Raw genomic sequence first — 27,099 nt, forward strand, 5'->3', positions numbered from 1 at the left:
GGGTGGTTCTTTTCTTTTGCTTTGGGTATACATGTTGTCGGCGCCGTCTGTGAAGTAAAATTGTATAAGTGTTGCCGTGTGCTCGGTAGTCGGATAGCTCTGCATTGTGTTTCTCTTTTATATTTGCTTTTTGTGTAATATTGTGTTTCTTCTCCTTTTACATGTGCTTTTGGTGTAATTGTATATGTGTGCTTCCCGTTCATCGCGAAATAAATGTGAGTTATGTTGAACTGTTTTCCCGCTTCGCTTCGTCTTTTCTTTCATTGAATCTCCATCTTGCTTCACGTAAAGGGTTGGTCGTGGGCGAAAACGCCCGATAATTAATCGAACCGTCGAGGCCGACGAATAACACCGCTCGGTTATCCCGATAGTACGGAACGGGTCGCTTAAAGTGGCCCGTGTCCGAAGTCGACCTGCGATCGCCCGGTCTACCCTCCGTGTGGGTACTTAGGTAGGTCGAATTTGGCGAGCAACCCTATCCCATGCGGGGGCCGATTGGCACGATCGTGGTGAGACCGAAAGGTCCACCCGTGACTAGTTCCCGGCGTTAGTCCGAGAGGGTCACGACTGGATTGTCCGTCCGGTGGGCGACGTGCCGCGATTCGAGTTACGTGGCCGTTCGCACGCCGGCGGGTGCGAATCCGCAACAGTATATATGGTACCTATACTTAGGAAGAAAATGTATTACTTATTTAAATATTTGGCTCATATTTTCTTGGCCTTTTTTAATCCACAAAATCTCGGCTCATCGAAGAGCGAGGTGTCAGAGGTTTACGAGTGGAAAGCAACACACACTAATGGTGGGGCAGTAGAACAGTGCGTGGACATGATAATCAAAGGCATGAATGAACAGGAGAGGGAGGAGGACAACGAGGAGAGAGAAGGAAACACAATAACCTGCAAGGAAATAGTGAGAGGGTTAATGTGTAATGAGGATAGAAAAGATCATAGATATGGATAGATGATGAAGTGAGAAAGTGGTGTCTTGGACAACTGTGTATTTCATTTGTACGACCTTTTTAACACCCCAGTTAGCTTTGGAAAAGCAGGGTCCAGTAACACTCAAGCAAGTTCTCAAAATCCAACAAAACATCCATCAACTGGAATTTTGCATCTTTGAAGTACTGTATATCTATTTCAACAATAGCAAGATCGATCGTCTTACCAGGGACAACACCGTTGGTTGCAATGGCACTCATCGAGATAGCGGTAAGCAGCGTCTGTAAAAAGAATACAAACATGTCATGACCTTGTCAGAACATCCTGACCTTCCTCCTTCCCAATTAATTTCCCCTTCTTTACTGGGGTTTTCATCAATCCCTTCATCTCTGTCTTACATCCCTATCTCTCAATTACTCCCAATCTTTCATACAAAATTAAACTTGTTATCCAAAGACTATCTGTCCCTCCTCGATTTTGATTTCACAGATATTTCCATTCCTAATCCACCTACCGGGTCTCCATTTAATAGGCATTACCTCCCCCTGCTTCAGCATCTAAATGGGGGAACATTGGGAAGTCTTACACAGCAGCAGCAGAGCAGCACAATGAGGAATGACTCAAAAATGCCGGCTGTGCCAACCAGCCAAGGTAGACGTAGGAAGAGGATGACACCGAGAATGTTCTGTAGACACGGCAGATAGACACCCATGCAGGTTCCCATTCGAGGAGACTGAAGGTTAGGTGGGGAGTGGATGGTAGAGAGCAAGAGGTGCACAAGATGGTGGAGCAATGGATGGAAAGTTAGTGTCACTTTTAGTTGGAGGGTTGATCAAGCATCCTTGGATTACCAAGCACAAACCTTCAATCAAAAAACACAAAACAATAATGATATCACTCACAATACCGACACAAAACCTTGCTGTCAAATAAAATTACTGGACCTCACCCTCATTGTTGTTTTTAAGGAGCACGATTCAGAGGTGGAACTGGAATTTTTTTTCAGGTGGGGGGTGGGGGATGGCGGGAGATGTTCGAGGAAAGGGCTTCACCAAAGCACATGAATCTTAACAGTCGTGGTGAAACCGAGGAGGGGGAAGGAGAGTGTGGAGTCTGTAGGGAGAGGTATCCTCATTCTACCACTAAAACCTTCCTCCAGAAGCTGAAGCTTTTGTTATACAATCAGATATAGCTCAGATTAACTGCAGTGAAGTTAACCAAGAATGATTCAAGGCTTATATTTGCCATTCTGTAAATTCAAACAACTTGCATCTGCAACAGAAAATATCAAGACGACCACTAATTGTCCAAAAGTTTCAGCTCCAATGGCTACAAAGGTTAGCAAAAGCTGAGACTCATGTAGTTATCTAGTTCCGTCAAATGATGTCCGACTTCTGGTGACATTCATGATCAGATTTATCCAAACATCCCTATCCTGCACCGCTTCCCGAAGCTCTGGCACAGACAGCTTGGTTGCATCCTTTACCTCGTCCATTGAGCACATTACAAGTTCTGCCTCTTCCTCTTCTTGCCTCAACCACACCTAGCATGGTTAATTTCTCCACACTTTCGTTTTCTGCACCCATGAAGTGTCCAAAGTATGACAGTTTCTGTTTAACATCAATGCTTCTAATGTACATTGTTATCCAATTTCTTCAAGCACAGATTTATTTATTTTTGTTCTTCTTGCAGTCCATGGGATTTTTAACATTCATCTCCAAAACCACATTTTAAAACCATGAATCTTCTTCCTTTCTTTCTTCTTCACAGTCCACAACTCGCATCCAAACATTGCAACTGGAAATACCAGAGCATTCACCAGCCTCCTCGTGGTTTGTTTCATCACGTCTTCGGCTTTCCAGATCCTTGGCAGTCCTGACATTGCAGAACAATAGCCGTTTATCAATTCCTCCTCTACATTCTCCACTCACTTCATTCAAAGAATGGAGGAAGAAGAAACTTTCCATTATTTCCAGGTGATCGTCTCCCAATCTGAACAGGTCAATCTTCTCAGATGACAAGATTTTAATCTTGTTTAAGTTTAAATAAACACCAGCTTTTTCACTTTCCTCCTTCACTGTCTGTAGCAGTTTCATCAAGGCATCTTTCCTTTATGCCAACAGAGTGGTATCATCGGCATACCCTAGGTTGTTGATATACCTTCCTCCAATCCGGACTCCAGCCTCTGTATCATCGAAGTTAGATTTTCTCATGATGTACTCACTATACAGATTGAACAAGAAAGGGGAGATAATGCAGCCCCGTCTGACTCGTTTTCCAAGTCCAAACCATTCTATCTCTCCATACTCTGTTCCTACTGTAGCTACTTCTTTAGTGTACAGGTCTCTTTTCAGACATATCAGGTGCTCTGACATCGCCACTTCTCCCAGCATAATGCACATCAATTCATGATCAACACAATCAAAAGATTTGCTGTAATCTATAAAATGGAGATACCTCTTCCTTTAATATTCTCTTGCTTTTTTCCATGATCCACCTTAGGTTCTGATGTCGTGTGTAAAGCCGGCCTACCTTTATGGTCTGAAGACTGTGGCACTGACAGAGAACCAACAGCAAAAGCTGCAGGCTTGCGAGAACAACTGGGTCAGGAGGATTGCGGGACTGAAGAGGGTGGATAGGAGGAGATTGGTGTGCAGATGAGTGCATAGGTTGAAGGAGCAAGGTAGGAGGAAAAGAGGTAGACTGCGGTTGAGATGGGAGGATTGTGTGAGGAGGAATATCAATAAGGTGGGGGTGGTTGGAGAGTGGAGAGAGTTGGCTGAGGACAGAGGGAAGTGGAGAAGTATCGTGGTCGAGGCAGGGCAGAAGCTTGGTGTTATTGGACCTCACCCTATATAAAGGGAAGAGGAGGAGGAGAACGAACTTCTCCTTGATGAGTTGCATACCGAGGCTAATGAGCCCAATCTCTCCGAAACAGCTACTTGTGGTCGACTTTCATCACTGTAAAAATTTACATTTATTGAAAAGGATATGTATACAATGCTTGTAAAGGATGGAGGTTACACAACTCTATTAGATCTATAACTACTATTGCTGCTGCTGCAATGTTCCATACTGTGGACAAAATGTATTAGGTCCTTGATGCTGTGGGTTAGCATGACATGACCATCATCCCATAGTATGATGCTCTCAATCAGCAATTGAGAGTGTGTTTCATTTGGAAATCTTTACTACGTTGGAGCTAAGAGATATTAACGAATGGAACGTGAACGTGAAGGGGTTTATGGACACCTAGTAACCCGACCCCCCCCCTCTCCCACCACCCAAAGATCGACCACTGCTACACATCAATTCAATGTAGTGTGAGCTACAAGCAGTCTTTATACCTGAGTGGGTTGTATCCTGGTGCCATCGATGCTCTCAGCCTCTTCGTGCTCTCGAGCACCCTGTGGCAAGTTAGTGTAGTTTACCAACCTGCTAAGTAAGGATGACACCATAGGTCGTGTGTCCATCTCTTCCTGAGGGTCAGATATGGTCAAGAACGACAAAAACCATACAATGGTTAATGACCACCAACTCGACCATCCACTGCAACCACCATAAATTAACAGTATTCTCCAGTGTATGTTCACAAACCACAAGTCAACTGGTTTTGTCCAAGTTCCTGTCACATTTTTAATCAGGTAATTTTTCCAAAACACCAAACACCAGCAACAGACATGTAGTAAACCACACAGTCAAGAGTACAAAAGCATCTCCTGGATTATCAGCGGGTAACTGAAGGAAGATAAAGATTTACCAGAACTGGGTCGAGTGAGGAAGTGTGTTCCACAGGTGGGAAAAATAGATGTTGAGATGGTGAAGTTTGGGGATCGGCGCATGTGGACGACGGATCGATGCTCTCTCCTACCATTTCTTCTCCGCTAAGTTCCCCCGACCATTTACGTTGTGTTTTGCTGTTTCGTTTTCATCAAATTTTATTCCCCAAACCGTGTCCTGTTGTGTTGAATCATTTAGTTCGTCTCTCGAGTTTAGTCGGGCCCACCTGCGATCGCCGAGTGGGCTTCCCCTCCATTTTCTGCCTCGTTTTCACTTCTTTGTTCTAGTTATTGTTACTTCTGAACCCTCAATTGGCTCTTTGGGATTCCTGAGATCCTTCCGAGGTCAGCAAAATCAGTACCAGCTTGCTGGGATGATTGAGCCATTCGAGTATCCTGTGTCGAAGTGGCGATCCGTCCAGGATTGTGCCCAATAGCCCAGGAGACTGCTTTGGCAGCACCGACACTGTCCAGAGTATGGTCCCAATGGATGGATGAACCCTCAGCTCAATCCTTTTCCCCTCCTCCCTCAAAAACTTAAACAAAATACCTCTCCTTCTTCACTCGGAAAAAAACCCAACAACATCGGAAAGATTTTTTTCTCCCAAAACTCCACTCATTTTTCTATCCCTTCTTTGCAATATACCTAAACTTGATGAAAAGTTTCACTTCCTTAAAACCTCTTCGCAATACTTTAAAAAAAAAATCTTTTAAAACGTTTCCAAAATGGATCTTAAAGTGCCTTACTCTGCTTATTTCTTCATCAGGAAGAACCTATTCATTCTTCTTCTTCATCAAAATCTCTTCCTTTCCTCTTTTACATTGAGGCTTATTTCCCAAAACCTCCTCACTTCGAAACGCTTAGTTCATCCAGCCTTCTTTTTAACTTACAGCCAAATTTTCCTATATACCTTCAACCAAAAATACTCACCACCACCCCACCTATGAAGACTGTCACAGGTTATCCAGTCTGGGAATCCTGAGATGTCAATTTTGCAGAGCTTACTGCAGCCTTACAGTTCCATTGGACAGCGACATCACAAGCTCTGATCCGCCGCCTGTGTTTATTCATGCCCCGTCGACTTCAAACGTGCATCACCACCCAAGGTGTTCACACTCGAAATTGACTGTATGGACTCCTGCATCGTTTGATGTTTTTCTGACGTCACGTGCACATCCAAATTTTCCCCTCTCTGTGCAGATTCTGTCAGACTGTCCCTGACAAATCTCATGTGATTGCATACATTGATGCTTTTTCACGTGCTATGAAATAAATGTCAATTCAAATTTGGTATGCGTTTTCATTGCCTCTAAATATATTACAGCACTATCATGTAAATAATATCCCCTACTTTACTCAGGTAAAAATCACTGAGAGGAAGATTTGGGTTGGCCTGTTTGATATTTCCATCTGAGCAGTTAGCTCACAATTCTGGCATCTCAGGCTTCAATTGTAAACACTGACCGCTAATATCCCAGGCCTGCACATAATTCATGTACAAGCTCCTGAAAGTACACGAGCAAAATATATAAATTGGAAACATTCCAGATCATCCTAAGGATGGAGAAACTTCAAAACCAATGTGGAAATTATATATATTATACATATATATATATATATATATATATATATATATATATATATATATTGTTATGGCTGTGGAAATTCGCAATACACCATAAAGGGTCCTCAGGTGAGATATATCGATAAGTTCATGTGTAGTTATCCCACACCCGTTGTTTAGAGGGAATATGTGTGATCCATTCGGGCTGCGACGATTTCGTTAGCCGTTTTCCTTTATCTATCGTTATTTTGAGCCACCATTGCCACAAACCTCCACGCAAACAACAACCGCCACCAACTACGCCACAACGCTCACACCACCCCCACAACAATCACCACCATCTTCGCCACTGCGCCCACTTACGAACGCCATCCTCCGCGGACCACGGTAAGACGGTTTCCGCACCACGGAAACCGTCCGAAAAGGATTGGCAGAACAAAACCACTTGTGAAGCCTGTGGGGTTTTTTCCCGCCATTTTTCCCCACGCTTGGTGTGAAGGGGAGGGGTGGGGCAGCTCGCTCCCGATTGGTAGACGCGCAGTGTGACATGGACGAGAGTGAGGTACGCCCCTTTTTGGGAGGCTCCCAGAAGGGGGGGGTGGAGCCCGAAACGGGGCTGAGCGAAGGGCGGAGCCCCGCTCCATAAAGGACGGACACGGCAGGGCGCGTTCTCTTCTCTTCTCTTCTTCGCCCCTTGGTGAATGCTTTCCTTCCTCTTGGATATCTCTTTGGTCCTCCTGTATGCTCTCTCCTCGTGACGGTTGATCCGCAAACCAACTCGCGTTCCCTTCCTCCTCGTTCGTTCCCGCGCTCGTGGCCCGGCAAGGCCTATTGGTGGGAGACGCAGACGGAGGGCGCCGCAGGTGGCCTGAGGTGGACCTGCGAGAGCGGACACGGAGAGTGCCGGAGACGGTTCACCGGCCGCAACAAGGGAGGTTCTTCTTTTCTTTGGGCTTTTGCATGTGTGTTTGTGGCGCCAGTCTGACAAGTAAAACTGATCAAGTGCTTGTACATTGCTTTAGTCGGTCGTATTACTTTTGCTTCTATTTGCCTGTACATACGTGCATGATTGTTGCTGACTGGAAATACGTGCTTCCGTGTGTCGCGCATTAAATGTGCTTGTCCAATTGTTCCTCCGTTTCGCTTCGTCCTTTCCTTTGTTGAATCTCCATCTTGCATCACGTAAGGGATTGATGGTGGATTTAAAACACCCGGTACCTAATGTGAACCGTCAAGGTCGACGATAACTCCGCTCGGTTATCCCTGTAGCACGGAACGAGCTGCTTAAGCGGTTCATGTCCGGAGTCGACCTGTGGCGTGGTACAACCCCTCGGTAGGTTACCCGTGCGAGTACTTAGGTATATCGACTTTCGGCGATTCAACCTATTTCAACCTGTCCGTTCTGTTCATGATTCGGTTGAGCACGGGGCTACTCAGGCCAGTCGGTGCAGTCCCTGGACAGAGCGCCCGCCATTCCCCACCCCGTCCACACCGAGATAGCGGCGAAACCCGGTCCTGTTCCCCAAAAACCCCATCCGAGCTGTCGGGCGGACGACGCGAGCTCGGTGCACCACGCCGGAGGGACTTGAGGCTGCGGTCGCCAAGGCTGGACGACACGCCCAGGGAAGTCGCGACTTCTTTTCTTTTGGGGTTTTTTTGTAAATGTCTGTGGGTGGCGCCAGTCTGTGAAGTAAAACTGTGTAAGTGTTGCCGTGTGTAAGTCCTATTCGGTAGTAGATCTGCGTTCGTGCATTGCTTTTGTTTCTTTACCACTGCATACGTGTGTTTCTTTGTTTTTATTGTATTGCTTTTGGTGGATTACTGCATAGCATCATAAGTGCCTTCCGTGCTGCCGTGTGGTGCAGAATAAATGTGCTTGTCTAATTGTTCCCGCTTTGCTTTGTCTCCTTCTTTTAATTAACTCTCCATCCTGCATCACGTAAGGGATTCGTAGTGGGTTTCAACATCCCGGTAATTAATCGGAACCGTCAAGGTGGTCGATAACTCCGCTCGGTTATCCCTGTAATACGGAACGAACCGCTTAAGCGGTTCATGCCCGGAGTCGGCCTGTGGCGTGGTCCCATCCCTCGGCAGATTACCCGTGCGAGTACCATAGGTATATCGACTTTCGGCGATTTACCCTATCTCGGGCGGGTGGACTGGGTGGTGGTGGGGTTAAACCCCCACCCGTAACTGGTTTCTGGCGGTAGTCCCAGGAGGGTCACGACTGAATTGTCCGTCCGGTGAGCGACGCGGTCACGATTCGAGTTACGTGGCCGATCGCACGCCGGGCGGGCAAGAATTCGCAACAATATATATAATAGATTTTGATATATGATATATATATATATATATATATATATATATATATATATATATATATATATATATATATATATATATATATTGTTACGGCTGTAGAAATTCGCAGAACACCATAAAGGTTCCGAAGATTAGCTATGTCGGTAAGTGAGTGTTCAGATAGCTTTCTCCACCGTTGTTTCGAGCGATTTCTTCGTGTACACCGGGCTGCGACCCTTTGAGATAGTGTTTTTCTTTCTCTATTGTTATTTTGAACCGACAGATCACGCTATGACCCTTTTCGTCGCGTCGAAAAGGGGTCCGAGCACACGGAGTAAAGAACAACAAGGAAACCTGCGCTAGTGCGCGGGTTTTCGCGCCCTTCCTTCTCCGCGGCTGACACGAGAAGGGGCGAGGCAGCTCGCTCCCAATTGGTGGATGCGCGGTGTGACGCGGTAGGAGTCGAGGAACGCCCCTTTGGGAGAAGCCACTGGAAGGAAGGTGGAGCCGAAAACGGGGTGGGGCGAAGGGCGGAGCCCCGCGTTATTTAAGGCGGACCGCATGCGAGGCTCGAGCGGTCTCCCTGTGGTTCATGCGTCTCTCACGAGCCTGGTTCTTCTGGTTTGCAGCATCTTCTTCTTCTCGCTGGCTTGGCTTCTCATTTGCGCTGGTCCCCCTCTTGTTCATGTGCTCTCCGGTGGTTCACCTGCTTCCCTCTGGTCCATGCTCTCACTGCGTTCTCTGCTCATGGTTCACTCGCCTCCCCGCTCTTTGTGGTTCATGACTCGCTTGTCTTTGGTGGTTCGCTGGAGCGACTTGTGCATTGGAGACGCGGACTAAAGGCGCAGCTCTGCCGGCTGTGTGGTGCGAACCTGTGCGTCTGGGCGAGGAGCACCGGAGAGAGCTTGCCGGCCACGCGGGAGGCCCGGAATCAGGTGCGGCCACACTAACTGCCGTGGGAATGGGACGTCACGACTCGCCGACCACCGAGGAGGGGGCAGGTAACCTGCATCGGTTGCGTGGGCCTATTCGGTCAGCCAAGGCTCACGGCCATAAAGGTCCGCGGACCCTGTCTACCTCCCTGACTATGGGGAGGTCTTTCCTGTTGTTTCTGAATGCATGCTGTGGTGCCATGTCCTAAGTAGACCCTGTATAAGTGACTGTGCATGTACATTCTCATTGTAGTCAGTGGTATTGCTTCTATTTGCTTGTACATACGTGCATGACTGCCTGGCTGTACATACGTGCTTAGTTGTAATAAATGTCTTTGTGTGAAATGTTCCCTGTTCATTGCGTCTTTCCCCCTATTGACAATGCCATCTTGCATCGTGGAATGATTAGTGGGTTTTAAACACCCGGTAAAGAGAATCGGATCTGGCGAGGTCGGCGATAATACCCGCTCGGTTATCGTTTATAACGGAACAGACCGCTTAAGCGGTTCGTGTCCCAAGCCGACCTGCGTCGAGGTACGGCCCCTCGATAGGTTACCCGCGTGAGTACTTAGGTATATCGACATTCGGCGAGTGACCCTATTTCGCGCGGGTAGAATGCGAACTGGGCTGTGGTGAGGTTAAATCCCCACCCGTGACTGGTTTCTGGCGATAGTTCTAGGAGGGTCACGACTGAATTGTCTGTCCGGTGGGCGATGCGGCTGTTATTGGAGAAACGCGGTCGCTCGCACGCCAGCGGGCACGAATTCGTAACTATATATATATATATATATATATATATATATATATATATATATATATATATATATATATATATATATATATATATATATATATATGTATATCTCTCTTCTTCTTTCGGCTGCTCCCGTTAGGGGTCGCCACAGCGGATCATCCGTTATGATCCGCATCATGATTTGGCACAGGTTTTACGCCGGATGCCCTTCCTGACGCAACCCTGGTTGCCTCTTACGACACAGGGATCTGGTACACCTATTCCAACCGGGGTATACACCGGCCCAGTACACTGGTACTCACTTCGCCGACCTCGGAAGGATGACAGGCTGGGTCAACCTCCTGGTGTATTAATTCAGTGGCCCAACGGGGCTTGAACTCAGGACCTTTGGATCCCAAGCCACTGCCCTAACCACTGCGCCAACACCAGGCTATATATATATATATATATATATATATATATATATATATATATATATATATATATATATATATATATATATATATATATATATATATATATATATATATATATATATATATATATATATATATATATATATATATATATATATCTTGAAAAAAATAAGAGACCACTCAAAAAAATTTAAATCAGCATCTCTTCATGTATGGCAGCCATTCCATTCCAGTGTCTGTTGAATTCCAACACAGGCACACCTCATTCTACTTAGTGAGGTACTGATTATGTGATCACCTGAACCAAATCCATTTTAACAAGGAAAAGTACAAAAACCACTGCTGTGGTCGTCACTATCCTCTTGCAATAGGACCAGCTGGATGGCAAAAACAGTGCTGGTAGTCCCTCAAAAGTAATTGGAATCAAAAAAAATAACTACTGACCATGCCAAAAGAGTTGAAAAGAAAAGTTTTGAGTGAGGAAAAGAAGGGTTCAATTCTGGCTTTACTGGCAGAGGGATACAGTGAGCGTCACGTTGCTTCCATCCTTAAAATTTCAAAGACGGCGGTTCATAAGAACAAGGTCAAGCAGCAGACATTGGGGACACCAAAGCTACAGACCGGCAGAGGGTGAAAACGACTTTCCACTGACTGGGATGACAGCCAACTCATTTGAATGTCACTAAACAACCATAGGATGACATCAAGTGACCTACAAAAAGAATAGCAAACGGCAGCTGGGGTGAAGTGCACGGTGAGGACGGTTAGAAACAGGCTCCTAGGGGCAGGGCTGAAGTCGGGCAAAGCTAGAAAAAAGTCCTTCATCAATGAGAAGCAAAGAAGAGCCAGGCTGAGGTTTGCAAAAGACCATACGGATTGGACCGTAGAGGACTGGAGTAAGGTCATCTTCTCTGATGAGTCCAATTTTCAGCTATACCCAACACATGGTCGTCTTATGGTTAGACGGAGACCTGGAGAGGCCTACAAGCCACAGTGTCTCGCACCCACTGAAATTTGGTGGAGGATCGGTGATGATCTGGGGGTGCTTCAGCAAGGCTGGAATCGGGCAGACTTGTCTTTGTGAAGGACTCATGAATCAAGCCACGTACAAGGTTGTCCTGGAAGAACACTTGCTTCCTTCTGCTCTGACAATGTTCCCCAACTCTGAGGATTGGTTTTTCCAGCAGGACAATGCTCCATGCCACACAGCCAGGTCAATCAAGGTGTGGATGGAGGACCATCAGATCAAGACCCTGTCATGGCCAGCCCAATCTCCAGACCTGAACCCCATTGAAAACCTCTGGAATTTGATCAAGAGGAAGATGGATGGTCACAAGCCATCAAAAAAATCCGAGCTGCTCGAATTTTGCACCAGGAGTGGCATAAAGTCACCCAACAGCAATGTGAAAAACTGGTGGAGAGCATGCCAAGACGCATGAAAATCAGGGTTATTTCACAAAATATTGATTTCTGAACTCTTCCTGAGTTAAAACATTAGTATTGTGTTGTTTAAAAATGAATATGAACTTGTTTTGTTTGTATTATTTGAGGTCTGAAAACACTGAATCTTTGTTGTTATTTTGACCAGTTGTCATTTTCTACAAATAAATGCTCTAAATGACAATATTTTTATTCGGAATTTGGGAGAAATGTTGTCAGTAGTTTATAGAATAAAACAAAAATGTTCATTTTACTCAAACATACCTATAAATAGTAAAACCAGAAAAAACTGATAATTTTGCAGTGGTCTCTTAATTTTTTCCAGAGAGAGAGAGAGAGAGAGAGAGAGAGAGAGAGAGAGAGAGAGAGAGAGAGAGAGAGAGAGAGAGAGAGAGAGAGAGAGAGAGAGAGAGAGAGAGAGAGATATATATATATATATATATATATATATATATATGTATATATATATATGTATGTATATATATATATATATATATATATATATATATATATATATATATATATACACATATACATTCACATATCGATATCTATCTATAATTCAAGTAATATCTGTGTGTGTGTGTGTGTGTGTGTGTGTGTGTGTGTGTGTGTGTGTGTGTGTGTGTGTGTGTGTGTGTGTGTGTGTGTGTGTGTGTGTGTGTGTGTGTGTGTGTGTGTGACCACTGTTTCTCGACAACCACTGGTCCGATCTAATTGAAACTTGCCAGGTATATTGCTGGGGACCTGAGGATGTGCCTTTTCAAGGTTTGATATTAATCGGATAAGTGCTTCCTAAGTTATGGCCATTTATTTACCAAACCAATGACAAGGCACGTTGTTGCGTGGGCGTGGCCAATGGGGAAGGGAAGCACAGCCGCGCTCCCCATTACGGGTTACAACGTACGGGCTTCCGGAGAGTGATGACTTCATGTATTCTAATAATTTCTCGATTTCTTCTGCGCATTTAGAGATAAACACAATGGCCCAAGTTATGATCGTTTTCATATTAGACGGTGTATAAATTTCTGTAACATCAGAGTGCTGGTATGCTCCGAACCAGGAAGTAAATTTTTTTCTCTCTTCTCTTCTCTTTTTGTTTTTCCTTGCCACAACATTGCAAAAAGGTAAAATACGTTGGCGCGAATTGAATAATTAGGTATTAAAACTAAATTGCGAATAATATCGCACTTCCGGGCCACGCACGTACAGGCACGTGAGAGTGAAGAAACGGCCTGTGTGGTTTATTTATTATTATTATTATTTTTTTTCGGGCACGTACTAGTAGATATAGATTTTTATATACATACATATATATATATATATACATATATATATATATATATATATATATATATATATATATATATATATATATATATATATATGAACATTACACATATAGGTATAGATATAGATTTTGATATACATATTGTTACGGCTGTGGAAATTCGCAATACACCATAAAGGGTCCTTAGATAAGTTATGACGATAAGTAATTGTGTAGTTAGATTTCCCCACCGTTGTTTAAAGGGAATTTCCATGTTCACAGTGCTGTAATCCTTTGAGTTTGCCGTTTTTCTTTTCTCTATCATTATTTTGGACCAATCATCCCCCAACAACCAAATCGCCATCACCAACAACGCCCCCAAACAACTACAACTCAAACACCACCACCTTCTCCTCTTTACCTCCACAACTCCACCCCGCAAACATCGCTTCACCGCCATTCTCAAACGACGCCCACCAGCAACCAAATCGCCACCACCAATACCCTTCCCAAACAACCACAGCATACTCCCACCACCTCCGCCTTTCTACCACACGTCGTGCCATGGGTTGTGAATGCGTTCCTTTCGCCTTGAAAAGCGGATCAGGAATGCTTCCCGCCCCCTTTTCATCCGCCCAATGGCTGAGCATCGGGTGATGTAGCCCCACCTCCGAACCCGCTGTGATCCACAAATCTGCATATACACTCCTCTCTCGGCCTATATAAGCGCGAGCACAACGCAGCTCGCGGCAGAAGAGTGGCAGTCTGGAGGGTCTGGAGAGCGCGTAAAAGTGGGGGCAGAAAAGTGGCAGTCTGGAGGGTCTGGAGAGCACAGAAAAGTGGGAGCAGTGGAGTGGCATCAGCAGTGTCGGCGGGCCAGTCAAGTCGAGTGCAGTGTCGGCGGGGCAGTCAAGTTGGGAGACGGAGCTCGAAGCCGACGGGAAAGGCAGACGGGAAGCGCTGGAGAGAGCTCACCGACCACGCCAGGGGCACGAAGCCAGGCGCAGCTACGCTGACATCACGACTTGACCGCCATCGCGCCACGAAGGCGCGGGTAAGACCCTTCGGTCTCGTGGACCTGGCCGCTCCTCCAGGTTCCACGCGCATTAGGCCCACGGGCCTAGTCTGACTCCCTTGTCTATGAGGGGGTCTTTTCTTGCTTTTTCTTTGAATGCGTGTTGTGGCGCCGAGTCCTGTAAGTAAAACCGTATAAGTGACTGTACATAATTGCTTATAGACGGTCGTAGCATCTTTTGCTTTGCTTTTGTTCTGTATACGTGCATGTTAGTGTTTTGCATTCCTGACTGCATATGTGCTTGTATAATAAATGTATCCGTGAGCAAAAAATGTGCTTGTCGAACTGTTCCCCGTTTCGTTGCGTCCTTTCCCTTGTTTGAAAGTTCCATCTTACATCACGGAAGGAATTGGTAGAGGGGTGTAAGCACCTGGTAAATAATCACGTCCGTCGGGGCCGGCGATAACACCGCTCGGTTATCACTGAAGCACGGAACGGACCGCTTAAGCGGTTCGTGTCCTAGGCCGGCCAGCGGCGAGGTACGATCGCCCGGTTAACTACCCGCGCAGGTACTTAGTAGGTCGAGTTTGGAGAACAACCCTATCCTGCGCAGGTGGCAGATTAGCACGATTGTGGTGGGGTCGAAAGACCCACCCGTGACTAGCTCCTGGCGGTAGTTCCAAGGAGGGTCACGACTGAATTGTCCGTTCCGGTGGGTGACGCGGTCGCGATTTGAGTTACGTGGCCGATCGCGCGCCGGACGGACCGAAATTCGTAACAATACATATATATATATATATATATATATATATATATATATATATATATATATATATATATATATATATATATATATATATATATATATATATATATATATATATATATATACATACATACACATATAGATTTTGATATACATATCCACACACTTACCTAACTCACTCACTGATAACAGATGTTCAGTAATTTTTGAGGTATGCTCGCTGAAATTTTGCATACTGATGTAACCTGAAGCAGATATTCCAAGGGGGGAAAAAAACAAAACAACAAAGCTGTCACCAAATGTCAATAAATGAAAATATCCACAAACAAACATTGGCCAGTGCAGCCTCACATGACTGAAGACAATAGCACTTCACGTGATCTTGCACGGGCACGATCGCCCCCGAGGGAACAGGTGTTTCTCGGTTCTGAGGTGGTACGATTTGAGAAGTGTCTGTGGGTTTGTGTCGTTTACGGATGACTAAACAGAGAGTCTTTTTTTATTTTAAAAAGTCAGTTTGACTCGGTCGGGGTTTGAACTGCTGACCTCCCAGACCCAGAGCGGATACTGTGACCATTATCAAACTGGGTCTGGTGGTGGAATTGAGGTGAAAATATGCTATTCTGTCAACCCAGAGATACCCAGGGTCAAGCGTTTCTGCTTTTTCTCATTTATGGCAGTACGATTCAAAAGTGTACGAGAGTTGTCATTCACGGATGATGTTTTTGTCATTTCCGGATGATGTACAGCGATAGGAAGTCACAAGCATTTAACGTTTAGAGAGTGTACAGTGGCAATTATTACAGTTGGAAAAAACATGGGATGCCGCTGAGGTAGAGAGACAGAGGCTTCGAGCTGGGTGAGGCATTGTTGGAAGAGTCTGGGGAAGAGGCTCGGAAAGACGGAATTTAGGTTTTTGGAAACCAAATTTATACTTCGCAGCAGCATTTTGTCTACCCAGTGAAGCACAGCTTCTTCATAATGTATTAAAAAGGTGAAAAATGAGTGCTTGGTGTTATACTGTACTACATTTATCATCAGGTCCAGGAAATGAACACTGATCAGAAAGAATCCCTAATCCTTGAGCAGCCTATTACATGAATCATAACTAATTGAAATTCAATCAACATAACAAAAAGGAAAGATGTTAATTTAACATACTGACAACTCAAATTGTCTTTGTTGTTAATGTCATGCAACGTGGGAATAGCTACAAGAGTATGACAATCAATGTTTGTTTTCCACTTGGGTTTAATAAGTTCCAGATCCACCCTTAACGTCTGTCTTCAACTTTGAATCATAAACTCCACCTTTTAGCATTGCTTAGCAACCCACTAGAATGTTTTAACATACTTATATTAAGTAATATTGCTGTAAATTGTTAAATAAAGACTTCATTTTGCAAACTCATTCTTGATTGGCTTACTGTATTTACCTGCTTGCAGAATGCAACCACCATCCACTTCAACAAATAAATAAAGCTCTCACAATCCACTTAATCAAGTAAACAGAAGTTCATATTTATTATGTCTGCATGAAAGATGCACCCCAGCAGTCTGCAAGCTTGCTGTCGTGGGTGGGGGGGGGGGGGATACGCACACCTCTGGGGTTTCCTTCCCTTTAGTGTACGTAAGTTGTTTGCGGTGCCGAACCCAGGACATTCTCTAATGACTGCAATCCAGGGTCATGAACGAATGTACAGGTCAGTTACCACTCGAATGGATCTTTGGCAGTTGGTGTCTGTGATTTCTGAGTGGCGTTACAGTGATCACATCAACAGCATAACGTTTTTGAAACTTGTATTTCAAATAAACAAATACAAAATCAAATGAAGAAGTTCACCATTGCACACAATGTCCAACTCTGATTCCTGCGTTGAGTTATTTCCACTGCCCAGTGTCCCAGTCCTGCCGTCAACTCACGAGTGTTCCCCTCGTTCTTCGGGTCTGTCAATCCTTTGATTCCCGTCGCGGCGTCTTCTCGTACACTGGCCCGTCCACAAGGACGATTGAAAGAGCTCAAAGGAATTCTTCACAATACTAATGAGTTTTAAACAACCTGATTATGATAGTCTCTATGCGTTAACAACTGCTCTGGGCATTAACACCTTCATATCACTCAACAGTTAAATCGAGCACGGGGACGATGGAAACACACAGCTCGTCACATATCACCAGTCTCCTTACACCTCGCTCTTGCAGGTTTACATAGTATCACAGAACAATCCCATGCGTTCCTGCAAATGCAATTCTAGTCCACACTGGAAGTTTAATCTGAGAATGTTCCAGCACCTTCACGAATCTTACCCATGTACAGTCAAAATTAGCTCATTACATCAAGCAGTTTATATTACAATTTAACCATGTCTGCTAAACAAACCTTACAACATGTAAACAGTCAATTTTAATTGTTCATTCACAGGCATTGAGTAATGCTTACAACATCTAGATTTTAACTGACACTTGAGATATATATATATATATATATATATATATATATATATATAATATATATATATATATATATATATATATATATATATATATATATATAGTTAGTCGGCCGGTCTGTTCTGGTTGTCCAGTTTGAATTCGGTGAGTCGTGTGAAAACGACCGTCGAGGTCAGGTGAAAACGACCACAGTTCCGAGTCAAATCGCAGCCTTTTTATCCACTTCATCAAGCAAAAAAGTACATATCATATTTATTAAGCCTGCATGCGGGATGCAACCCAGCAGTCTGCAAGTGTGATATACATACATATATATGCGGACCCTGCTATTTGTGGGGGATACGTTCCTGGAAAATGCTGCGAATATCGAATCTACGAATGTCGGGGCATTATTTCAATGGGAAAAGGGGGGATAGGTTCTTAGCGTTTAGCAATTCATAAGGGGAAATCAAAAATCCCATGAAAAAGCGCATATACGCCTGCAAAAAATCCCCGCAAATACTCGCGTGAAAATGCGGAAAAGAAGCCCACAAATACACACACCAAAAAACACGAATATGCCAGCGAAACACCCCCCCCCCCCAAAAAAAAAATGCAAACACGTGCAGCACAAGGCAACGAATGTAGAAGAAGGTCGCATTTTATCAACCGCGAATATGCGGGCTCCGCGAATAGCGAATCCGCAAGTAGTAGGGTCCGACAATACGGCATATAAAGTCGGCTGACCTTGTGGATCACTCTCTCACAGGTTAAGTGCTTACCTCAAAGAGTGCAAGGTTCTTATCATAAAGCTCGCCACCTTGTTCCACATCTTCGGCATCCAGAAAAGGGTAGTCGTCTTTGTGCCCTCCATCTCCTACAAATACAATGGATGTACAAAGAGGATTCACATGGTGGAACGAAATGTACAGAAACCCTTTGACACGTAGTGACCGATTGATACGAAGCATATAGAATGTAGATGATAGAGCATAGATAAACCCAATGGGTTGGGATCCCTGGGATAGGGAAAACCTATCCCTACAAGTGCCCCACTGACTGCAGAAAGAAAAGTGCTGCCTTGAGATGGCTCTACCAGCTCCCAGTGTGTTCTGGGAAGTAACTTACTCCAAGAACAGTGGTCGTGTTTGTCTGATGTTAAGTTCTGCATTGTCTGTATGTGATTGTGTGATTTGTGTGTGTTTGGCATCAGTTCCCTGAGCCTTAGAAACTGTAGGAAAATAGAATTTTAAAAAGGGAGTGAAAACTGGATGAAAAGCAATACTCCTTGAATGATTTTGAGGAAATGCAACAAATATTTGACAAACTAAATACCAAAAATTAGAACATCAATAATTTTCAGTTAGATAGCTTCATACCAAACTGGTGTCACAAAGAAAGTTGTTTTATTTTTAATCACGGGACATAAGACGTCCATGGAAAGCAGGGTATTGGTGCTTGACCTCTTGCCAACTATGAGTTCCCTTACATGGAACTTCAATGCAGGACGTCATCAAACCTGCACAATGGTTGCCAACTTTGGTTGTTTGTTTATCCCTGCTCTATCTTTTTAAATGGTGAGCGTCAAGGAAGCAGCACGTACCGTTTTTAAAGTCTTTGGTATAGGCCCTGTCACACCTTGACGATTTAGCCAGCGTATGCCTGACGTATGAAAAATTTGGCTAAAACGCTGGCACACGTCGAATACGTTATGGGTAAGTTTGTATACGTTAAGAGCACGCTGGCATACGTTGTAGTACGCTGGCATACATCGTAGTACGCTGGCATACGTCGTAGTACGCCGAGCTGTTAGACAAATTTTCCATGCTTGAAATTTTTCGACGTATGCCAGCGTATGACTCACACGTTCCGCATAACGCTGGCCATAAGTTGTAGGCACGTTACGCGATCGTTGACACACGTTACTTGTAAGTTACTTATAAGTCGAAACACGTCGAGATAATGTTTAGCGTACCCGAAACTTATTTCTAACCTATGAGTAACGTGTTGTAGGCACGTTACGCGATCGTTGACACACGTTACTTGTAAGTCACTCATAAGTCGAAACACGTCAAGGTAATGGTTAGCTTCAGGTGTTCCAGACTCCTTGGTTTTTATTATTTTTTTTTTTCTTCGGTATGACAGTGATGTTGACACTTCCATTTCTAGTGCGGTTATTGGTTCACGAAAAAAATATTTTCATGAAAAATAAGTGACTACTATTGGTTCACGACAAAATATTTTCACGAAAAATATAAGTGACCACTATATTCGTTATTGTTGTCTGTCTGTCTGTCTGTCTGTCTGTCTGTCTGTCTGTCTGTCTGTCTGTCTGTCTGTCTGTATGTCTGTATGTCTGTATGTATGTCTGTCTGTCTGCATGTCTGTCTGTATGTCCCGAGCATAGCACCGTGGGTTTTGATCTGATCCTGATTAAATTTTGGTGGGAGGTTTACATCATGTTCTCGTTGTGTTTTCCTGAAAATAGACGTGGTCCGTCCATTATGGGCAGAGCCACGCCCAAAAAAACATGTGTTTTTAGGGGGTAGCCGATTTCAATTTGCATCTTCTCCTCGGGGGTTTGTCGAATCTGGCAGGGGTCTCAGTATTTGGTTAGCCCAATGGCACCTGCATAGCCCCACAGAGCTCGATTTTTCATTTTCGTCCCAAGGTCAAGGTCACAAGGTCACGAACTTAGAAAATTGCGATTTTGACATAAAAATCCATCTTCTCCGAGGGGGTTGGCGAATCTGGCAGGGGTTTCAGTATTTGGTTAGCCCAATGATACCTGCATAGCCCCACGGAGCTCGGTTTTTCATTTTAGTCCCAAGGTCATGAACTTAGAAAATTTCGAATTTTGACAGAAAAATCAGACGACCGCCCAAACTTTGAGAGCTAGGATGACAATATTTTTTATGCATAATCTTGAGGTCATTCCCCACCTAAAGTCTTGAAACCATTTTTCTCTATCTCAAATACCTTGCCCGTGGCGCCCCCTCCAAGTTTGTTTTTACGCTGATTTCATCAAAGTATGGATAATCCGAGGAGTGCGAAATGCCATATAGCCAATATGACGTTATATTTTTCCTGGAATGTTCCAGAGGAAGTTTTTCACCAAAGGTCATAATCCTTGACCTTTGACCTTTAAAGTTCACAAAGGTCAAATTTTCAAAGTTGTGGGAATCGAACCGGGTTTTCGAACTTCTTCGCTGAACTAACTCCATTAAGCTATAGCACATATCCTGTTTCCTTAATGTCCACAACATTGTTTTGGGACCTTTAAAGGTTATGCAAAGGTCAAATTTTTAAAGTTATTGAACGAAACCGGGTTTTCGACATTTTGCAGCTAATAACCTGTCACTCGTACCACATCATGTTGCTCATTTTTATAACTTGGTCAAACATTATCACATTGTCTCATCCTTGACTTCTGAAACAATCTACATCGTCAAATACCGCTCGTGAACCATCGTCATCTTCAGACTTGTAATATAATAGAATTAATAGGCTGCCGCTCAACAATTTAAATCATAACCGCACTAGAAATCGAGGTGTCAACATCACCATCATACCGAAGAAAAAAAAAAACAGGGAGTCTGGAACACTGACGCTAACCATTACGTCGACGTGTTTCGACTTATGAGTAACGTACAAGTAACGCGTGTCGACGTGTGTAAACGATCGCGTAACGTGCCTACAACTTATGGCCAGCGTATGCGGAACGTGCGTCATACACCGAGTACGTCGAGAAATTTTCAGCATGTTGAAAATTTCTCGACGTACGACGACATATGCCAGCGTACTACGATGAATGCCAGCGTGCTCTTAACGTATACAAAACTTACCCATAACGTATTCGACGTGTGCCAGCTTGGTTGGGCAAATTTTTCATACGTTGGCATACGCTGGCTAAAACGTCAAGGTGTGACAGCGGCTTCACACTTCGATGTCTAGTGCGGTTATGATTTGAATCGTCGAGTCGCAGCCTATGAATAGCCTACGCCACGTGATAATCGGCGATACGCTGCCGCGCTATGCATAAGTTAGACTATCGTTGGGCATAGGTTGTGAACGCTGACAACACGCTCAGCATTCGTTGGTACAAATTATCTATATGTGATTGAAACGTTCTGTGTAAGTTACGCATACATCCAACACGTTATTATACGCCCAAAACTTTAAAAAATATCAATAGTTCAGCGTACGTAGGCGTTTTACATACATTTTGATACCTTGCCAATGCTGGCTAAAACGTCAAGGTGTGACAGCCCCTTAAGACTCGGCCAGGGTTCGAACCGCCGATCTCCTAGACTCAGAATGGACGCTGTCGCTCAAACCATTGCACCACTGAGCCTGGTTAATGTAGCATTGCATCATGACAACACCGTAGCCCTGGCAAACATTGCTTACACACTTGTTGAAGATTAGATGACCTCATATTTCATTTCTGTGCAGGAATATTGAGGATAATCATTCTCTCCAGTGCTTCACAAGTATGATATTGTGGTGGTGGTTGGTGAGAGGAGTAGGGGAGAGTGTTGCAAGGGGACAATGTCCTTCCAAAACACAATGCCATGCAGTTCCCTTGTGAATCACACCATGTTATTAAATTTCAGATTTCTAGCCCTGCATTGCATGTGTGGTTGTCACCATTTCTTTCCTGAGGGCATCAAGAGCAAACACATGCTGCAGGACACTCCTGAGCAGTGATCTGAGTGTAGAAAGAGACAGCGTGCATTCATTGCATCAGTATCCACAATAGAACTGGTCATGTTCCTGTCTATTATTTCCAGGGGTAGGCCAGAATTTGTTGATTCATGACAACAATGTGTAATGTCTGGCATTTTCTTGTTATTTGTGGCAAAACTGGCTTCTTGGTACATTGTGCTCAGCAAGATGACAACTTCGTTTTTTTGGCACATAGCTCAACACTAACATTCACATCAATTCTAAATTAAGAGCTAATTGCTCGGCAACGCGACGAGTCTGCAATTGTCTGAATGCTACACTTTATATTATATATTTATATTTCATTCTTAAGGTGCCAACTGGAATGACATTTCTATTTTGAGAGGTTCCTTGACCAAAAGAACACCTGTGAAGAAGTTGAAAAATCGCTTTGATTCCTGAACCCCGAACGATGATGCAAAGGATTCTTTTAACAACCCAAGGATGTTAGCACGGGCTCTCCAAGCTGACGACCTGCATCAATGGCATTAGAGGTGTTAGAATCGCAGAGCGAGAAGATTTTCGGTCCACTTTATGTTTGACATGTGTTGTCGAAACTTGCGGCGACCTCGAAGAGCGGTAGGTTGCTCATCAACGGTGGCATTTCCAATTGGAATCATAATCTTTCGAAATTTCCAACTATAGAGTTCATCGAACAACTTACTCCATGCAGTCTGAAGAAACAAGGACATGGGTGGGGTCTCCGAGCGGAAAATTTGATTGGTCGTGACGACGTAAAATGCAGTAATATTTTGTCCAAGTACTGCTAAACTAAAGGATTTTTTGAAAATGCCAAAAAGGTGGTTTGTGTTCTACAGTGTTCAAGTATGCAATTCAATTTAAATAAAATAAAGGTTTTGAGGGTCGTAGGAAAAAAGTATTTCGGAAGTTTACCGCCATTGGTGCAGAGCCTTTTACACCACCTTATCGAACACGTAACATTTGTTATTCGCGCCTGTCGTTTGTGACTTTTGTGACGTCGCTAAAAAAAGAGTAAGTTTCCTGTTTGGAATGATTTTTAATTTCATTTGACTGCCAGACAGGCAGACGGAGTAAAAATATTATCATCACTCATTCCTGCGAATACGCAATCGGGATGAACTCAGGGCCAAAATTATTACTGAACTGTACAGATTCATTTTTCGATTAATGTTCAAAATATAACATTCAAATGAAATCAAGTCGTTCCTCAATTATAAATGACGTTTGTAGGCAGACAGTCGTGAACCAATCACAGACCCTCTCGCTTCGAAAAGGTAAGTAGAAAATTAAAATACAAGTATCGAGGCTCATGGAAGAGCAGTTAATAACAGGAGGCAATGGGTGAAATGACACAATGTGGGAGTTGGAGAAACAGGAGGACGAGAGCATGCGGATACATATCATTTTGATTCTATTATGGAATTTCATCAGCCCAAAGTTGGGCTTTAAAGCACGTCCATAGTTAGTATTGCATTTGGTGATTTACTATTTCTCACCGTTTCTACGGAAGTTAATTAACTCATAACCACATGACATACATCCATTGCCATGGTGTGCTCGGACACCGCTTGGACAAATGATACAAAAAAAAAACAAACCCAACAGAAACAGATTGTGGGAGCATGAATAGAAGAGCAGAAAGTGGAATAGTGACTTTAAAATGACCACACGAACACTCCTCTTGATGGAGCCTACAACAGCTGACACACTAGATGAAGACCGAATCGACTCAATATCTGCCGATCCTGTAAGATCTTGGAAGCTAGGCAGAGTTGAGCTCTCTTATAAAGTCCTGGATAAATAAGAGAGACCCATGGAAGGTATGGTGTAGTATTCAGATGGACTGCGGGTCATTCAGTTGGTAACATACTCAATTACGAGCCGTACGATCCTGGATTTGTTTCAGTGGGATCTTTCATGTCGACAAAATAATCTATCTTGCAATCATGCAATGGCTGATGAAAATGCTCGCATGTAACCATGTGTTACGCCCACAGACATTATCAGTGTCAAAAAGTTAATTTTTAGCAATTGCTGTATGAATGTGCACGAAATGGTGGCAGAAATGTGAAGTATGGAAACCATCATTGATTCACACCTGGAACTCAATAAAGCAGAAGCACCGAAAGGGTTCCAAAAGAACTGTCATCTATACTAATGAATGTCAGTGTGTGTGTGTGTGTGTGTGTGTGTGTGTGTGTGTGTGTGTGTGTGTGTGTGTGTGTGTGTGTGTGTGTGTGTGTGTGTGTGTGTGTGTGTGTGTGTGTGTGTGTGTGTGTTTGATTGGTACCTACATATGTGGGTTTCAGAATGTGGAATGGAGTCCTCCCAGAGCAGGCTCAAAGTATCCATCTTCATTTCGGTGAAGGGGTCACGATTCATGGACCAAGCTGTGAAGTTTTCTGTTTTCAAAGTTTTGTGCCGATGGCTCTCTTCATGATCGTCGCTGAACCCCGGACAGCTTCCAACTGTAGTTCGTTTATTATAATATTCCCAGGGATGGTTTTTAGTTTACCTGTAAAGTAGTTCCGGGGAGCTTATGGGATGGCGTGTCATCCGTCAGTCCACAAATACTTGCAACTTCGTCTCAGAAACTACACATACGATTTCAATGAAATTTGACCACAATCTTCATCACTTGTGATGCCATTAAAAGAAAAACGGGGTCTAAAGAGGCTTACAGAGGGAGTTTACATGGGGGGGGGAGAGAGGGGGGGTTGCCCACAGAAACTACACACGCAATTCCGATGAAACTTGACCACCATCTTCACCACCTGTGATGTACCAAGGTTCATTCACGGCATTAAAAAAACATCCACAGGTATTTACTTTCTTCTCCATTAAATAATTTGTGGGTCATCCATGTCTACCAATGGTTGCCTGATTATCTTATCCAGTCGCTACCAGGTGAGCGCCCAGGGGTATTACCCTAATGTTTAATATCTCTGTGAGGTTTTTTGTCATCATTCCTGTAGGTCCAGCTATCACTGGTACAACTTTGGCATTCTTCAGCTTCCAGGATCTTCTCACTTCATTCTTGAGGTCTTGGTGTTTGGTCATTTTCTTGATTTCTGCATCGTTTAGTCCAAAATCACTGGTAAAAATTAACATCTCAATCAGCAATACCTTCTCTTTTTTTTTGTACATAGTATGACATTTGGTCGCAGTGCTTCGTTTTCGATGTTCACGCTCAATGGAATCATTAGGATACATGTGAGCGGTAGGGACTTCCATGTTTTCAGTGATTACTTTTGGTTCATGTTCCCAGACAATTTTTGGAACTGGGATATCAAAATTTCTGCAGCTGTGCCAGTGGATTACATGATAAACTCTGTTGTGTCATTGTGTGTACAACTGTTCTGACATGAGTTTGTGTTTGGTTATTAAGCATAACATATCATTCTCTTTACTAACCCCACCTCTACCACTCACATTTTTTACAGCGCGGCGACATCGCGCTGTTATATAATTGGCTATTCTGTCCTGTGGCTTCTGTCACACTTATTGTTTGGTGTGATGTGGGCGGAGATTGCCGGGTGGATTGTGGGCGGAGATTGCCGGGTGGATTGTGGGCGGAGATTGCCGGGTGGATTGTGGGCGGAGATTGCCGGGTGAATTGTGGGCGGGGTTAATGCGGAAGAGCAGTGTTTTTTGTGCTGAATCGTTTTCTGTGTGACGCCGGAAGTTGATTTTCTGAGCAGGAAGTGATAATTTTCCTGTTCCGTTAGTTGTTGACGCGCAGCGTTGTAACTCGTTCTTCATTGTTTTTCACCAGAAGTGTTTTTAAAACGTCTTGTGGAGGTGATTTCTTCCTCTTTTTTGGTGACAGAAGTGGTTATTACAGTGCGGCGACATTGCGCTGTTATATAATTAGCTATTCTGTCCTGTGTCTTCTGTCACACTTATGGCCGAGTACATCCCTTTGATCTGAGGGCTATAAATAGAAATTTGTCCAACGTCACAACTCTTCCCATCATGCATGCTAATTCACCGTGTCTACATTTAAATTTTATGGCTGCAAAATTGTTTCATCATTCTTAACCTTATACTGCCCCCAGCCGCTTGATATCGAAGTATTCGCTTCTTGTTCTCTCTGTCTCTGTCTCTCTCTCTCTCTCTCTGTCTCTCTCTCTGTATCTCTGTCTCTCTCTCTGTCTCTCTCTGTCTGTATCTCTCTCTCTGTCTCTCTCTCTGTCTCTCTCTCTGTCTCTCTCTCTCTCTGTCTCTCTCTCTGTCTCTCTCTCTGTCTCTCTCTCTCTGTGTGTCTGTCTGTCTCTCTGTTTCTCTCTCTCTCTCTCTCTGTCTCTCTCTCTCTGTCTGTATCTCTGTCTCTCTCTCTCTCTCTCCCCACACCCCTCCCTCCCGCAGTCTATAGCAACATTTGGTGAAGCATAGCCCCCCCTTTCCTTGATCTTCCCCCCTTCCGAGCTTCCCCTCACTCCTCCCTCCCTCTATCCCTCTCCCCCACCCCACTTAATACCCCCATCAGTGAAGTGATGGTTGTATTTGCTAGTTTCATCTAAAGGTGGTTGGAAGGGGGGGGTTAGGTTTAACGCTTCCATCCATTGGAACCATACTCTGTACAGATAGTCAGTGCTGCCGAAGCAGTCTCCTGGGCTACTGGGCACAATCCTGGGCGGGTCGACACTCCGACACAGGATACTCAAACGGATCAATCATCACAGCGAGCTGGTACTCATTTTGCCGACCTCAGAAGGATGACAGGCTGAGTCAACCCCACCTGGTATTAATTGAACAGGAGAGCAGGATTTGAACTTAGGAC

At 44.1% G+C, this 27,099-nt stretch overlaps 1 protein-coding gene across 8 annotated transcripts in view; it reads right to left on the minus strand.

Moving 5' to 3' along the window:
• The window catches only part of LOC147023857 (solute carrier family 12 member 5-like), an 81,428-nt gene that overhangs the window by 45,342 nt on the left and 8,987 nt on the right, over positions 1-27,099 (minus strand). For 3 of the 8 annotated variants that reach the window (XM_085889724.1, XM_085889720.1, XM_085889721.1), the window contains exons 2-5: positions 18,389-18,483; positions 4,287-4,418; positions 1,526-1,672; positions 1,166-1,220 (exon numbers count right to left, since the gene is read on the minus strand). In XM_085889724.1, the coding sequence (XP_085745850.1) occupies positions 1,166-1,220; positions 1,526-1,672; positions 4,287-4,418; positions 18,389-18,483 (429 nt within the window). Of the gene's footprint in view, positions 1-1,165; positions 1,221-1,525; positions 1,673-4,286; positions 4,419-15,347; positions 15,423-18,388; positions 18,484-24,610; positions 24,832-27,099 lie in introns of those variants that run through there. The other 5 variants (XM_085889722.1, XM_085889723.1, XM_085889726.1 and 2 more) reach the window with 4 other exon arrangements.

This window comes from Eptatretus burgeri, chromosome 7, assembly GCF_056783735.1.
Source record: "Eptatretus burgeri isolate ZD-2024b chromosome 7, Ebu_testis_v1, whole genome shotgun sequence".
Classification (NCBI taxonomy): domain Eukaryota; kingdom Metazoa; phylum Chordata; class Myxini; order Myxiniformes; family Myxinidae; genus Eptatretus; species Eptatretus burgeri.